Genomic DNA, 15,740 nt, shown 5'->3' with positions numbered 1-15,740 from the left:
TCCGGCTAAAATTGAGATCATGCTGTTTCACGGGTCACTAATAAAGGAAATGTATTTATTCAACTCGATAAGGAGAAAGCACACCAATGACTCAATATTCAAAACTAGTTGTAATTAGATATTTAAAAAGAAAGATAATCCTTACATTTTATGATGATTTTAATAGGGAAATGTGTAACTGACCAAAAGTCAGACAAAACAAAGCAAAACGGACAGCATTTTGACACGTAACGGCAAAAAGCTTTCACAAAACTCCTGTGGTTACATTAATTATGGCTTTAGTCTGCTGTTTGTTAAACAGAGCCACACTATGGCACATGTTTGCTTTTCCAGACGACTGACTGGAATGAAGCCGCTGCTAATTAATGCTATTAGTTCCACCTATGCTTCTCTGGCCATGAAAAACACAGCAAGGGTCTAAAATGCAGATACAGTGGTGAGCGAAGCTAGAGACTTATTTACAGAGCACATTTAAAACCAAAAACGGAAGCGCTGATCCTTCTTAACCCAAATAAAAGCCCACTGTGTAGAAGTGTTTAGTGTAAAAATATAAAGACTTGAAGCACGGCAACAGTTTAAACACTTTAATTATGGAGAATAGTCCATTTTACAAAGTGTAGGCTGTTATATAGGCAGACTGTGAGGTATGATCCTTGGCCTTTTTTAATTTTAAATACATTACTGTCTCTGATAAGTATTTGTATTGATCTGCACTATAAAGATATGAATATATTCATTTATGTAGCCCAAAGATGCATCACCAGTTTCATGTGGCTATTTAAATATGGGGACAATTGAATTATTGCTGCTTTCAAGTCTTATCTCATCTTTACTTTTATTTTATTTCCTCAGTTTGTTTTCTATATTTCTAATAAATTTAGATTTTATACCATACTGTTCATACGTCTTGAGCAACACTGCATTTCTTTATATTTTGCTTTCAGCAATTTACTGAAACGTCAAAAAATACATGGAAATACAGTGTATAAAACAACAGCACTTTGATTTGATATGACCAATTTTGTTCTTCAAACCAGCCTGAACTCTCTTGGCAGATTTTCTTGCCATTTCTTCAAGCAGTCTTCAGGAATAGTTCTCCAGGCTTTTTGAAGTACATTCAAAGGTGTTCTTTGGATGTTGACTGCTTTTTGTTCCATTCTCTGTCAAGATGATCCTACAGTGCTTCAATAATGTTGAGGTCTGGGCTCTGAGGAGACCAATCCACAGTCTTCCATTTTATGTTTCTTTTTTTAAATCCAGGTATGAGTCTGTTGGTTTACAGTCATTACTGCTGAAGAATGGAGCTGTGGCCAATCAGATGCTTTCCAGATAGTATTGCATGATGGATCGAAAACTGACTGTAGTTTCCTGCATTCATAATTCTATAATTTTTGACAGGATCTCAAAGAGCACTGACAGCGCCTCCACTGTCTTTACAGACACTCATTTTTGTACCACTCTTCTGACTTCCAACTTATACAATGATAATGACATGAATAAAATTCAAAATTGGATTCAGCACTCTGTGAAACCTGCTGACACGGATTTTCATTCCAATTCATTCCAGTGAATTCTGCATAACTCATGCTTGTCTCCCCGTTTCCTTTCCTTTAGAATAGCTTCCTGACGGCCACTCTTCCACTGAGACCATTTCTGATGGGTTTTTGGGAAAGTATTAAACTGAAGCAATTTGTGAACTTAGAAAACTAACTAAGCTAAAATTTAAAAAGAAAAAGAAAAAATATCCTTAGTTTTAGTATCCATTACTTTGGTAAATAATTGTGTTACCACTTGTCTGACGAGGAATTGACGGATACTTTTAGAGACTGTCTACAAGCCTGAGGTAATGGTTTTCAAATCATTTTGTTTTATTGTAATACTTGTACTGATTTTCCCAAATCTTGTTACTAATATGTGCCCTTCATACAATAATAATTAAAAACTAATTTTAAAAAAACCTAAACATTTGGAAACAATAAAACAACTAAACTGAAACAAGAAAATAAATTCTGTAAACTAATTAAAAATGAACTAAATGAAAAAATGAAATCAAATAAAAAACGATTAGAAAATATGCTGACACATGTTTTCAACTAATAGCACTTTGGTATTAAAGAGTATTAGGACCACATAGAGGGGAAAAAATATAGTGATCCTTTTTGAGAATAAAGTCGAAATTTCAAGAAAAAAGTCGAAATGTGCAGATAACAGTTGTTTCGAGACAAAATGCCGCAGCTGCGTGATATCAACATTGTAACTGAATATACTAAATGCGATGAAGTACAAATATTTTCCTGCCTATGAGTATATATGCAGATACATATATAAAGAAAAACGCGCAACAAGTTCTTACATAAATGTAATTAATTACCTTTACAGGTGTATTGGTAACAGCATCACTAGTAGCCCTAGTTTGCTAATTAGCTTCAGATACTGCAGTAACTTCAGCACGGGACCTGACGGGTGTGCCGAGTCACCTTCGCACAGGTGTTAGATGAGCAGTGAGGGTACGCCACCCAGTGTTAGCTGAACAGCCGTATGTGTCACACTCGCTGTAGATATATTTCCAAAAGCAGCTTAACAGCCAAGCAAGAGCGCGCCGCACGCACACACGGTTCAAGCCTTCCGCATGCGCGCGAGACTAAACGCTACGCTGTCCGGCGCGCGCTGGGAAAAGTTTGATCATCAGTCACTCACCGACAGCTTCAGCGCTGCGCCTAATGAGCTGCTTTCCTGCGCGTTCACGTGCCAGGTCTGGAGATGTCGGTGCCGTCTCCGCGCTCCCGGCGGCGGAGCGTAAACTGTTTTGTCTCCTCACAGGAAACGACTAAAAGGACAAAAATGTCCAGGTAAGTCACCGGGAAATGCATAATTTGCGATCTTCTTTTAGATCAAAAAGTGGCCTGGGTATTAAAGCGTAACCTTAGAAGTATTTACTAAGTTTTAGCCTTATTTAAAAAGTTAGAAAGTCGATGTTTCTAATTGTGAAACACCGAGAGTAGAAAAGTTTTATTGGGATTTGATTATTAACTGAGAATCAGAGTAGAGGTGTGTCTTCATTGATCTCTTGTTCAAGAAAAGACGATAAGAGCATGAATATGAAAAGGGAACCCAAACTCACATTTGCAGTGGTGATGTTTAATTGCGTTGCTCTTCTCGGCTGTTCTAATGAAGGCATTGTAGTGTGTGTGTGTGTGTGTGTGTGTGTGTGTGTGTGTGTGTCAGTCAGTTTAGATTTATGTTTAGATGGACTATATGTAGTATTCATAATATTATCACCAGTTCCAGTAACTTTTTAACTTAGGTGTTTAAGTTTTGTTGCTCTTCTTTTTTCCTCTTCGGAAGCCCCGAACAGTTTCCCTTAAAGAGTTACAGCTTGTGCAGTTTTAAAGTACTGACTGAGACATGATTATTCCTCATTACCGAAATGCTGTATTACCCGTGGAAGCTCTTTACTCACACTCTAAACTGGCTCTGTACTTACAATTTTACTTAAGAGGGGGAAAAAATGGCATGGTATTTTTTATTGACTTTTTATAGAGGGCTACTTTGAGTACAGTTTTTGCTTTTAAGCATATTTACGGTTTTTGCCTGACTTTTGAGATCTAATTAGTTACTGTAGCTGTCAGAAATTTTCACTGAAGTGTAATGAAAAGCTGTGCTGCTGCTCCTATTAACACAGACTGCACTAAGGAATGTGGGAGCGACTCTGTAGAGATTTTCCATGCCCCAAAATACCTCAAATCAATCTGTTTACCTCTGTTTCTCTTTTAGCAGAAGGCTTTACTGATTTTTCAGAAACCACTGGCCTGCGAAAAGACAAAGAGTCAGAAAAGCTCTCAGGCAGGAGAAAGCCCTGTATGATACGGTGAGTGTAACACAAATTAATCTGATTAGAGAATTACAGCATTCCATGGCACACACTCACAATCATCCAGGCAAATATGCAGGTTTACAATGTTGTAATGTTGAAAGTTCAGCTGCCCTGCCTAATAAGCTGTGCTTGTAACCATTTACAAAACCAAATCATTGCTTTTTAAGCCACCTCACAAATAACAAATCAGTTGTGCCGCACCTAGAGACCTGCATTATTATCCAGTGACAGCTGCGCTACAGAGAGTTTGCACACATAATAGTTACCAGGTATGGCAGGGGAAGTTAATGAGTGACTAGACTGGGCAGAGGGTGTATACTTTACAATCTGATAGGCTAAATGCCATCTATATTAAACTGTGGATGATCCAAAAATACGTCGGTAAGTAGAGGTCAGGAGATTTTCACTTTTGTTTAGACTGTGAGCTTAGCGACATGTCTGCATGTATATTAGTTACACTATTAATCAAAATGAGTCTTAACAGGCTTTTTCCACGAAGGAACTTTTAAGCTGTTGACTTTGTGATTTGCTACTGAAGATGTTTACCCAGTCTTGGAATAAGACTATGTAAATTGAACAGTCTGTTCCCATTACAAATACTGTTTGAAGTGCAAAACAAAGGGGCAAGTGCACTTAGTATGCTTAGATAAGGTTCTCTTTTATGTGTGTATTATAGGTGTACCTAGTTTAGAAAGAGACAAAACATTTATTGTATTCTCCTCTCTGGCATGCCTAAATTGTACTGCAACAAAAATTTGTGAGAGAAATATCCAGAAGTGTTGTGATAATGTCTCTCCTCTGTGTTTTCATTCAATCAAACTAAACCTACCAATTATTCTTTCCACAACAGATGAGCGCCCATCTGTAATTGAGCTTTGGCACTTTTCCCCCTCGACGAGTTGCCATCTACAGGAGCTGTGGGAGCCAGAGTCGCCATGGAGACAGTGGTGATTGTGGCAATCGGGGTACTGGCCACCATATTCCTGGCGTCCTTCGTTGCCCTGGTGGTGGTGTGCAGACACCGCTACTGCCACCCGCACGACTTGCTACACCACTTCGACTCAAAGTCAGTGAATCAGCACAAAGCCTCTAAATCTATGAGACATGAGTTTCTTCCAGTTGAATTCAGGGTCACAAAACTTTTACCACAATTTTTTGAAGCAAGAGAAATATCCGTACTGTAATTTTCCACAGACTTGATCTGGCATTTTTGTTATATACATAGAACAGTAATAAAATAAAAAAACATCCGGTTTTATTAATTTAGAAGTGCACCCTATTTTTTCACTTTGTCTTGGGACTTACCAACATTTGACAAGGCTTGGAAATACTGGGTTGGACCCCATTTACTTTTACAACTACCTGAATTTTTTGTGTTACTTTTTTCCAACTAGTTGCTGGAAACATTACTAAGAGATCTTTCTCCATACTGACATCATAGCATTGCACATTTCCTGCAGATTTGTCAGCTGCACATAGATGATGCAAATCTCCCATTCCCTTAGTGTTATTCTGCTGGAAGTAATCAGTAGATGGGTACACTGTGGTCATAAAGGGAGGGAGATGGTCTGGAAGACTGTGCGGTTTAAATAACTCTCAGTTCGTACCAAGTGGCCCAAAATGTGCCTAAATAAATACCCAACACTCCCTTACATCACTAACCAGAAATGTTTATACAAAGCAGAATAGATCCATGCTTTCTTGGTTTACTCCAAATTCTGACCCTACCATCTGAATGCCACAATGGAAATTGAGACAGACAGTTTTGGTGAGCTTGTGACAATCATAGCCTCAGTTTCCTGTTCTTTGTTGATAGAATGGTACCCAATGTGGTCTTCTGCTGCTGTAGCCCATATGTTGAGTGCATACCACGATTGTAACAAGTAGTTAACTGGGTTACTGTTGCCTTCTTGTCAGCTTAAAACAGTCTGGCTAGTCTCCTCTGACTTCTGGTAGCAACAATGTATTTTCTTCCAGAGAATACTTGCATATTTTCCCTTTTTTTAAAAAAAATTTTGAACTGTTCTTAGTAAACCCTAAAGATGGTAGTGTGAGAAAGTGCCGGTAGAACAGTGGTTTCTAAAGTACTTGGACCAGCCAGCCTGGAATCAACAACTATTCCATGTTCATTATCACTCAAAGCACCTTTCTTCCCCATTCTGGTCTTCGGTTTGAACTTCATCAGGTCGTCTTGATCATGTTTAAATGCAGTGACGGGTGCAATGCAATCATGTGATTGGCTGATTAGATATCTGGATTAACAAGCAGTTGAAGATGTTTATCTAATAAAGTGTGTGGTAAGTGTAAATCAGGCCTTTCATCATAATAATCTAGGCATATAGGAATATAATTTGGCCTTAACAAATGAATTTAATATGATTTAAATTAATAACAGTCCATCACCATTTAATCAGATTAAATCTGATTTACAGAGTAGAATACCTCCTTTTAAGGGACATGGTTTGTGTCTGTTCAGCATTTAGTCATTTGGTTTTTAAAAAGTTCTTATTTCTTAAAAAGTGTTTTGATATATTGCAACACATATATGTAAATACTAAATAATCCCCAATCTGCAGTTACTCTCTGCTGTAATGAGTCTTTATTCAGCTTCCTCTTACTTCTGTTGTTTCACAGACCCACAGTGGATCTGATTGGAGCCATGGAGACTCAGAGCGAACCTTCTGAGCTGGAGCTGGATGATGTAGTCATCACTAACCCTCACATTGAAGCAATCTTAGAGAATGAGGACTGGATAGAGGATGCCTCGTATGTCTTACACGTGTCATTGTAGAACTATAGAAGTTTACAGCTTTTATGCATGTACTGTTTTCTGTCAGGGATTGCAAATAATTTCTTGAGTTTTCTTTTCTCCAACAGTGGTTTGGTGTCTCACTGTATCTCTATCCTGAAGGTAACAGAAATATTTAACTTACTGATTTAGCTCTAACTTTAATTTATATGTCTGTTTAGATTAAGTAGGCATATCAAAGTCTTGAAGGGTTTTCTGACTTTAGAATGTCTCGGTTGTCAGCTCCCGTTCGTTTAAGTCACAAAAGCAACTTGTCTACTAAGCATCAAAGTTAAAGTTAAATATTGAGATTTAATGACATTTATGTAATTTTCTAATTGCTAGATGTTATTAACTTGGCTAACTGCTGCTGTTACAATTACTTCCACATATAGATATGCCACACTTTGACTGAAAAGCTGGTTGCGATGACGATGGGCTCAGGGGCAAAAGTTAAAGCACCGGCCAGCCTGAGTGATATTATCACTGTGGCTAAGCGGATCAGCCCAAGGTAACGTGATACACTCCTTATAACTTTATCTTGTAACTAAGATGGACTGACCATCTTTTATCGTTGTCCGTCTCACAGGGTGGATGACGTAGTCAGATCTATGTACCCTCCTCTGGATCCAATCCTCTTGGATGCCAGGTAATTTGATCTGTTTTTCCAGAGAGGTGTGACTTCGATAGCCTAATGCAAAAGACTTTCAGCTTCAGTGATTAGTTAGGTGCCTGAAGAAGGCAGGAGGGAGCAACAACATGACTTGATTTATCTGTAATAATTTTGGAGATGGCCAAATGGATGATAGAGGTTGGGATAAAAATGCTTTTCTTCCTTCAGCAGCTCACTGATTTGAATATGATTGTTTTATTCATTCTCAGGGCCACCGCTCTCCTCCTTTCTGTCAGCCACCTGGTCCTGGTCACCCGCAACGCCTGTCACATGTCCGGCAGTTTAGACTGGATCGACCAGTCACTCCATGCGGCTGAAGATCACATGGTGGTTTTGCGAGAAGCAGCACTAGCTTCTGAACCAGAACGATGCATACCTGTAGCTGATGCTCAGAGAGAACAGGCCATCTAAAGCAAACCACCTGGTTCGTCTGAAGAGTCAAAAAGGCACACTACCCAGACTCATTATTCATTCCAGATAAAAGGTTGTGATCATAGATGCAAGGACCATGAAATATTTTTAAAGTAACTTTACTACACCTACACACCTACCCTACTACACCTGCATAGTGATATTTTCAAAGTAGATCTCTCAGGCTGACACACATACATTTTTATGTAACCCTACAGCAGATATTTTTACAGCAGAATGTCTTTTGAAATGTCTTTGAGTGTGCCATCACTGAGCGGTAGGCCTAAATCCAGCCTAACTAGGCCTGCATAGTCACATGATGGCTTAGTCAGCTAATCCATTTTGAGGAAAATAATACCCATTAGCCAGTGAACCCACACTGGGTGAATTGAAGACTAACCCGAGATGGTTCCAATTTTGTAGGTCAGCTAGTCGTGGACGTTTTTTTTTTTTTTTTTTTAAATCCCTCAGATACTCTTATGCTGTTAAAAATCACCCAACTGTGAATTTTCTAAGATCAGCAGCAAAGGATTTAGATATTATTACCACAGAAAAAGATTCTTCTAGTTGTGTTTCTTCCTCTTGAAAGTTTCTAGCCACACTGGCAAATATTAATATTAATTCAGATATTGCAATGCTGGTCTTACAATTAAGCTCTCAGTAGTTTGTTTGGCAAAAAAGAAACGTGTACAGACAGATTGTAGAAGACCCCAAACAATGTTTTAATTCTTTGACTTATTCTTGAGAGATTCCTCAACAACTTACCATGAAAGTTGGTATAAGATGATTATCAAACACAGGCCAAGAATGGCTGATTTAAAGCCAGCCCACTAATGCGGACTGCTCGTCTATTATACATATATTAGCAAATCTTGCATAGGACATGATGTTTAAGGTTGTTGTTACAGTTGCTGCACATGTGCACATCACTTTGCATTGTTCAGTGTCGGACTCAATCTTGTCGGTAGTCATTTAGGAACCTTATTTTCTGTGACAGTTGTTCTCCAGACGTAGAGCCATATTGTAAAATATAAATTACTCTAGATGGGAAAACTTAGCCTAATTAACAAAGATTAGCATGCTATTATTAGCATGTTACCATTTTCTCTCCAGTGACTCTGGACTTCGTGATTGCTAGACAGTAAGTCAAGAAATCCTGACAACAAAATGAAAAAAGTGTTTCGAACGCAGCCACATTATGCTAAATATTAGCATGCTAGCATTGTCAATGTGATCATGTTAACAAAATACTAGGGGTTCTTTTTGTTTGCTACTCTTGTTTCTGTTTTGTTTTAGGGTCTTTTTTTGGGGGGGGGTTATGTCAGAGATGGACAATGAACCAACCTGAGAGTGATATCTTAAAAACAAATAACAAAAAATTGCTGTAGAATCCAGCTGTAGCATCCCTTTCTATGTGTATACTACAAAAAAAGAGAAAAAACCCACAAACATTAAAGTAGACTGACACATTCACATCAAAATTTAAGCAATACATGTGTTACATAGATTGTTTTTCCTTTAATAAATAATGGGCTTCCATGCATCATTGAGAGATACAGTATGTCTTTGTGTACTGCTGTGTTATGAGGGTGTTTGGAACAGTGTGTTGATTGAGGCGAAACTGAATTAGCGTGTTGCTTTGAGCTAAAGGGACGTTATTGGAGCATGTCTACCTGTGCCTTCATGCATAGCTAATAGTGAATCCCCAAGGAGCCTTAATAAGGCATCGCTCCCAGCCACAATGAGCACATTGGCCACAGCTACAATACACATGGCACAAAGCTTTGTGCACACAAGGCTTCCAGACAAATGAACACATCAGTGTGACACGATTGTAAAGTACACGTCACAGATTACAATGCCATGTACTCTTATTTTAAGGTTCTTGCGGCAATCGTTAAGCAGGGAAGAAGAATCAAAATTGAGGAGAAACTGCAGCTCAGAACATTTTGGTGGAAAGATATTGATCAAGGAGGAAACATTTAGGAAGTGGTTAGCCTTTTTTTGTCTGTTTACATTGTTTATTAGCATTAATCTTTTTGTAAGCACTCCTATGTTTTCTTTCCAATGTTTGTTACTGATGTCTTTATTTTACTCCCATATAACCTTTTTTATTATCTTTCACTGATTTGCACAGACAGTAAAAAAGTTTGTTTATTTTCTCTCAACCATTTGGTAGCTTTAAAGAATGTCCAATAAAAAGTCCACACACTAATTTGACATAAATAAAAGTGATCTCTTTGTAGTTGTATTATGCTGTGAGCAATTCTTTGTGTGGAAACATGGTTCTTATGTCCCCCCCATGCCATTTTCCTTTCGCAGCAGACAAGGAAGTCTCTGCTGTCACAGCATCAGTCAGCCTCCAGTTTATTTCATTGTCTAACAAAACAGCCCTTTGCTCTTCTTCAGATCAATTTGCTTCCAGCTTGGGAGGGAGGCATATTCATCTCTCTTCATTTCCAAAATAGTCTGAAACATAATTGAAGTAATTTATTTATGGAGGAGACAAAGTAGAAATCAATTTTTAAATCCAATACAAATGTAAACATTAAAGTTGCGGCAAAACTTCCGCTCTATATTTATCATTAGCTTATAAACATGAGAGCATCTTCAGCATTTTCATTTGGAAAATCTGGTGAAGGCTGAAGCCTGCTGGTCAGGGGACATCACTGCAAGATGGTGACATCATCCATCAGTTTACCTGAAAGTCCTCATTGGACAGGTAGACCTCCAGGCGCTGGGGGTCCACTCCTTCAGGAAGGGGGCTCCGCAGCAGCTCCTCCAGAGGATACTGGGTCTTCATGAGCTGGGCCAGGGTGTCCTGCACCAAGGTCAGCTTCGCTCGCCCTGTATCACCCTGAGTCACACCCAAGGAGAGAGACATGGCAAAAAAATAGACATTAAATGTGTATTCTGTAAAGTTCCACAATGCTTGAAGATGTATTTAAGCCATTTGTTACCTCAGTTACTGACAAATAATTTTTTGCCAAATACCAGTGGGGTTTTTTTTTTTGTGTTGCCACATTTGACCTGTGACTGACACGTGGTGCCCTTTCTTAACTAATGACCACACTGAGGGGACTCATGATGGTGGGGCTGACCACTTTCAGATATGAGAGGTTCTCCACAGGTGAGGTTTAAAGTTTTGAACCATGTGCAAAAAAATGTAAAAAAAAATATTAGTCACCGAGATCCCCCTAAAAAAATTGTTTCCTTTTTAAAATTCACAGAGAAACAACAACAAAAAATTAACCTTGATTCTTGTGTGTGGCCTTAAAGTTTTAAAACCACAGATATCACTTCTGCAACTTTAATCTTAATTTTTCTTATATAAATGAGGTTTAAGGAACAATTAGACCCTCACTTCCTTAGTGTTATAGTCATTTTGAGACCTGTGATGTAAGGACAAGGCAATAAAATAAGAGTGAAAGAAGGAAAGCTTTGCAGGTTATTCAGCAATGAATCTTTTTTATCCCCAGGCATCAACATGAATTATGAATTTATCCAACCTCTGTATCATTTGTGATGAGCATAATTAAATCTAAAGTACCAAACACACATAGTGTTGTGATCTTGGTTGGAAAAGGTGCTGCTCATTGGCTAACTTATCTTAGATGCTACAAGGTCGCCTTCTTCTATGACACAGTTAAAGTTTGCACATGAGCCCTAAAAAGGAATGCTTTTTAATGTAATGTTAATGTTTAATGTTAAAGTGGGAAGAAATATTAATTAGACGAGATTCAGAGGTTGTTAAAATTAAACCAAATTATAACATTTGAGCTCATTTCTGGATAAACATGTTCATACCTGTGCATGAGGTTCAAGGCTTTTCTCCCAGCGCGGGAAGACATTAGTGAAGGTGAGAGGCTCAGCCCCCTCGAGGATGAGATACGCATGTGGTGGCCTTCTCTGGTTTATTTCTGGGATACAGAATAAACAATACATTTTAAAACTTATCAAGTTCTGTATGAAACCAACTCCTCTCCCTCAGTTCTTACTACCTTTGCAGTACTGCAGCGCTGTCTGCATGGCACACTTCCTCTCATGATGCCAGAGTTTCCAGGCTGAGGAGCTCTCAGTCTGCTCAGGCTGACCTCTCTGCCACAAGTAGACCTCCAGACGGTTGTCAAGAAGGAACAAAGCTGGCACGCAGACAACAAAGAGGGAAATTGGGCAATAAAGTGGAATTACATTAGACTGATGTTTTTGGCAGGGGGGAGGATAGATGAAGTTAAACAATAGATGAGTGTATAGGGAAGCAATTTTCTGTTACTTTTTAAATGTGTTTATTTTGCAGATAAAATGACAGAGGTGAGAAACTGAAAAGCAGAGTTGAATATAAGATGAATTTAGTTTGTTTTGTGTCTGTTTTCACCTGGTTGTGGTACACTGTATAGGCTCTCCTGGACAAAAGGCATTGCCATCACAAGCCCCGGCATCTGCATCGGACTCTGCAGCTCCTCGGCCTGGAAACTCCCAGAAGAGGCACTCAGGTGGAAGAGGCGAGGCGTGAAGTTATACTTTCCTGGATCTGCCATTACAAAAGAGTTGTTTCTTACTAGGGCTGAACGATATATCGCATTTGCGATAATATCGCGACATGATCAAGTGCAATTTTCTAACCGCAAAGGCTGCGATTATACTCTGGACATGTCCAAATTCATGGGCTGCATCCTCCTGAGGCCGCATTTGTAGACCGATTACGTCACAGCGACGCGCCGAAGGCTGTCCAAATTACTACCATATCCCAGAATTCATAGCGCGGCCCAGCCAAACTCCAGTTTCCAACAATGGCGGCCGCTACTAAGTTTTAAAATTACTCATACTAATCTTTCTGGGTCACAAAATAAACTTTTAAAATATTTTCAGGCGAGAAAGTAGTTGTGTAAACATCAAATATCTGCTCGGTTTATCAAGATATCCCATATTTGCAAAAGTGCTTCGACGTTTTCAGAGGCGTCTGCTACCCACCAGCTCGACAGCTAGCCGGGAGCTCGAGGGTTACTGATGCGGCCGAGAACGGCACAACTCCCGGCACATCATTTTCAGATCACCGCGGAGTTTCGCTGCTCGGGTTAAACGTGATATATAAGTCACTTAGACAACCTAAAAATGTTATTGTTGGGCTTTTTTCAGTGTTTTGTTTGTTCGTGAGTAAATCGGTTTGGCTGAGATTAAAGTTATTAGATTAGATAAAATAAAACTTTATTAATCCCCCGGGTGGGTTCCTCCTTGGTTTTCACACAGCTGACTAAACGTCAAACAGAAAACTTATTAAACAGAAGTATGAGACAGTCGAGAATTTACACCAGTGTCTGGTTATATTTTAGATAGCAAGAAGCAGACGGCCGAGTTTATTAAACTCCACCGAGACAGCGGTGACGCTAATCAAAACTAGACCGTCCAATTTCACGCCTTTAAATTTTAAAGGCGTGTTTGTGTGTGTGTGTTTATACAATTGCTATTATGTTTGCACTTTATGTGTAATGTTACTGACTGCAGAGATCAGTAAGATGTGTGTATTTTTTATTTATTAGTTTTATTTATTTAATATTATTTTTTAATTGAATGACTGTCTAGTAGTTCACAGATGTCGAAAAACTGAGTGTGGTAAAGCCACTGATTTTGTTTATGTATATTTCTGCAATCTGCACATTGTACTGACTTTCATTTTAATGTTTACACCAGGGTTCCTTGTCAGCACTTTATGCTCAGATGTTTGTAAGCTAAAAATAAACTATTGTGTATGTTCAAATATACTGTTGTGATTGAAGAAGTTAAATAAAAATGTCAGTCATCAATTCATGCATCACCTCATGTCATCATAACAGAGGTCTGTCTTCCAGGAAAGAACAGTTTAAAATTAATGTAATATAGTATTGGCCATACTATATGATGTATTGCTTGTCTTTGTTTAATAATAGAGAAGACAAAGACCTTAAAAAATAATCGCATATCGCATCGCAATCGCAATATTGGGGCAAAAAATCGCAATTAGATTATTTTCCATAATCGTTCAGCCCTATTTCTTACTATGATTTGAAGGCTTACAGTCCACAGCAAAGCACAGTGTGTGTTGCGTTGCACCTTGCAGCATGCAGTCATAGGCCTTCCTGTCCTTTTGTCCCAGTGCTGTCCAGAAGTCTTCTGGCTCTGAACCTTCCTGTACTATCTGCACCTTTACAGGGCTGCTTTTGCTTAAACCCACCTCTGATGGACAGCTAAAACACACAAACAAACAAAAAATAAAAGTACATTCAAGCTAAAAAAAAAAAAAAAAAAAATTGATACTGAGAACTTTTAAAAAGCGCAATAAGAACATGTGACTCACATTTTAGTGAGGACCTCCACCACCCTCTTGCCGACTTCCTTTGTGCTGCTGTGAGCCTTACAACCAATCCAGAGATAGAGCACTCCCTGCTGGCCATTTAGCAGGACAACACAGCCTCTCGACCTCAGACCCGCACAGCAGCAGTCCACCTCTAACAGAAAACCCTCTTCTGGGAGCTCCCCTCGCACACAAAACAGACGCCAGCTTTCTGTGTTTTGATAATCACAACATTCAAACAAAGAAGAGAAGGAAAATGGACTGAAAACCAAGCTGATTTTACTCCACCTGTGTTGATGGAAGCTTCCTCTTGCTTTCCTTTGTGAATGACCAAGCCTCCCTTGAAAAGCTGCAGGAAACAGGGGGGCTCTTTTCCCTGAGGCACAACCACCTTACAAAACACACCACACAAAAGATGGTAAACAGCTGCATGCACTTATGTCTGCTGGAAATATCATCAATAGTACTGGCTTCTCAAACTCTGTCCTGTGTTCCTCTTACTCTTGTAATATTATTTTTTTAAGAAGGATTTGTTGGTGTTGTGAAGAAGAAAAAGATGCAAGAATGTGTTCTAATTGCATTTCATATGTCCTTTGTGAGCTTTTGCAGCTTTTTCATACTTCAGTTGTTTTACGGGATCTGGATTTTTGTGCTTTTAAGGTTTCGATGCCTTTCAGGGCCAACGGCACTACAACAGACTGGCACTATAATACTGCTCGTCCCAGAGTTCGAACACTAGTGGCTATTAAAGGAACCTCATAATAAATTCACCACCGATGTATCATAAGATAAGATCATAAGATGGCGCCGGTGAGGTCGGCTGCCGTCACGACTGCTCCGACCACTTTTTCTTTGTCTTTGTTTTTTAAGTTAGTTTTCAGCGTTTCTAAATCGGCAAAATCATCACCATTGGGTACATTAGGTATGACAGTGACACTCTTGTTTCTATTGGTATACAATGTACTCACAATTCGAAGTTTTTAACTCCGGATCCGAGCTGGCCGAGTGAGATCTCGAGGGAGAACAAAGGGAAGCGGCGGCGGCCTAGAGGGAAGCGAGCCGGCGTCAGGAACAGGCTGAGAGCTCGTGCACACCGCACACCTCTGCCTAGCATCCTGCTCGCCAACGTCCAGTCACTGGAGAACAAGCTTGACGACCTCAGGGCCAGGATAAAGTTCCAGAGAGACATTCGGGACTGCAATCTCCTCTGCTTCACCGAGACATGGCTGAACCCAGCGGTGCCGGACCACGCCATCCAGCCGGCCGAGTTCTTCTCGGTTCACCGCATGGACAGGACACGGGACTCGGGGAAGTCAAGGGGAGGCGGCGTGTGTTTAATGGTGAACAACAACTGGTGCAACAGTGCGAACGTTGTTCCTCTCACACGCTCCTGCACACCAAATCTGGAACTACTGTCCATCATGTGTCGTCCTTTTTATCTACCTCGGGAATTTACATCGGTCATTGTAAGTGCCGTTTATATTCCACCACAAGCGGACACGGTCACCGCCTTATGCGAGCTGCATGAGGCACTCACACAGCACCAGACACAACACCGGGACGCTGCGCTTATTGTGACGGGGGACTTTAATAGCGCCAACCTCAAACGCGCAGCGCCGAACTTTTATCAACACATCACCTGCCCCACCAGGGGTGAAAGGACACT

The 15,740-nt window shown here is 39.7% G+C and overlaps 2 protein-coding genes and 1 long non-coding RNA gene across 11 annotated transcripts in view; 1 reads left to right on the top strand and 2 right to left on the bottom strand.

Annotated features, from left to right (window-relative positions):
- LOC147333006 (uncharacterized) overlaps positions 1 to 2,677 on the bottom strand; it is a 43,872-nt gene extending 41,195 nt beyond the window's left edge. Inside the window, exon 1 of the long non-coding RNA XR_015128859.1 lies at positions 2,372 to 2,677. This is a non-coding gene — a long non-coding RNA (uncharacterized LOC147333006). The remainder of the gene's footprint in view (positions 1 to 2,371) is intronic.
- On the top strand, positions 2,574 to 10,163 carry tmem98 (transmembrane protein 98). 2 transcript variants are annotated; one of them, XM_086289895.1, is made up of 8 exons: positions 2,574 to 2,849; positions 3,778 to 3,868; positions 4,725 to 4,940; positions 6,509 to 6,640; positions 6,752 to 6,785; positions 7,058 to 7,173; positions 7,252 to 7,311; positions 7,545 to 10,163. In XM_086289895.1, exons 3-8 carry the CDS (start codon positions 4,810 to 4,812, stop codon positions 7,744 to 7,746), a joined length of 675 nt encoding a protein of 224 aa, XP_086146021.1. In that variant the 5' UTR covers positions 2,574 to 2,849; positions 3,778 to 3,868; positions 4,725 to 4,809; the 3' UTR covers positions 7,747 to 10,163. The 2 variants fall into 2 exon arrangements, with proteins under 2 accessions (XP_086146021.1, XP_086146020.1); XM_086289894.1 differs by having other exon boundaries at positions 3,775 to 3,868.
- The window catches only part of svilc (supervillin c), a 26,471-nt gene continuing 19,971 nt past the window's right edge, over positions 9,241 to 15,740 (bottom strand). For all 8 annotated transcript variants that reach the window (XM_086289883.1, XM_086289886.1, XM_086289885.1 and 5 more), the window contains 8 exons: positions 14,363 to 14,465; positions 14,078 to 14,285; positions 13,834 to 13,967; positions 12,122 to 12,277; positions 11,748 to 11,888; positions 11,554 to 11,666; positions 10,448 to 10,603; positions 9,241 to 10,215 (listed from right to left, as the gene is read on the bottom strand). In XM_086289883.1, the coding sequence (XP_086146009.1) occupies positions 10,126 to 10,215; positions 10,448 to 10,603; positions 11,554 to 11,666; positions 11,748 to 11,888; positions 12,122 to 12,277; positions 13,834 to 13,967; positions 14,078 to 14,285; positions 14,363 to 14,465 (1,101 nt within the window). In that variant the 3' untranslated portion in view covers positions 9,241 to 10,125. The remainder of the gene's footprint in view (positions 10,216 to 10,447; positions 10,604 to 11,553; positions 11,667 to 11,747; positions 11,889 to 12,121; positions 12,278 to 13,833; positions 13,968 to 14,077; positions 14,286 to 14,362; positions 14,466 to 15,740) is intronic.

Source organism: Aulonocara sp. 'chitande type north' Nkhata Bay, linkage group LG4 (assembly GCF_057382095.1).
Source record: "Aulonocara sp. 'chitande type north' Nkhata Bay isolate Kocher_YH1m ecotype deep benthic linkage group LG4, A_spYH_male_GT1.1, whole genome shotgun sequence".
Lineage (NCBI taxonomy): Eukaryota > Metazoa > Chordata > Actinopteri > Cichliformes > Cichlidae > Aulonocara > Aulonocara sp. 'chitande type north' Nkhata Bay.
The sequence above is the reverse complement of the archived record's forward strand: the minus strand, read 5'-3'. Positions and strand labels throughout refer to the sequence as shown.

Coding starts and splice junctions, on each gene's coding strand:
- tmem98 (XM_086289895.1), top strand. CDS start 4,810: ATGGAGACAGTGGTGATTGTGGCAATCGGGGTACTGGCCACCATATTC. Junction 6,786..7,057: donor ACTGTATCTCTATCCTGAAG/GTAACAGAAATA, acceptor TTCCACATATAG/ATATGCCACACTTTGACTGA. Junction 7,174..7,251: donor GCTAAGCGGATCAGCCCAAG/GTAACGTGATAC, acceptor TCCGTCTCACAG/GGTGGATGACGTAGTCAGAT.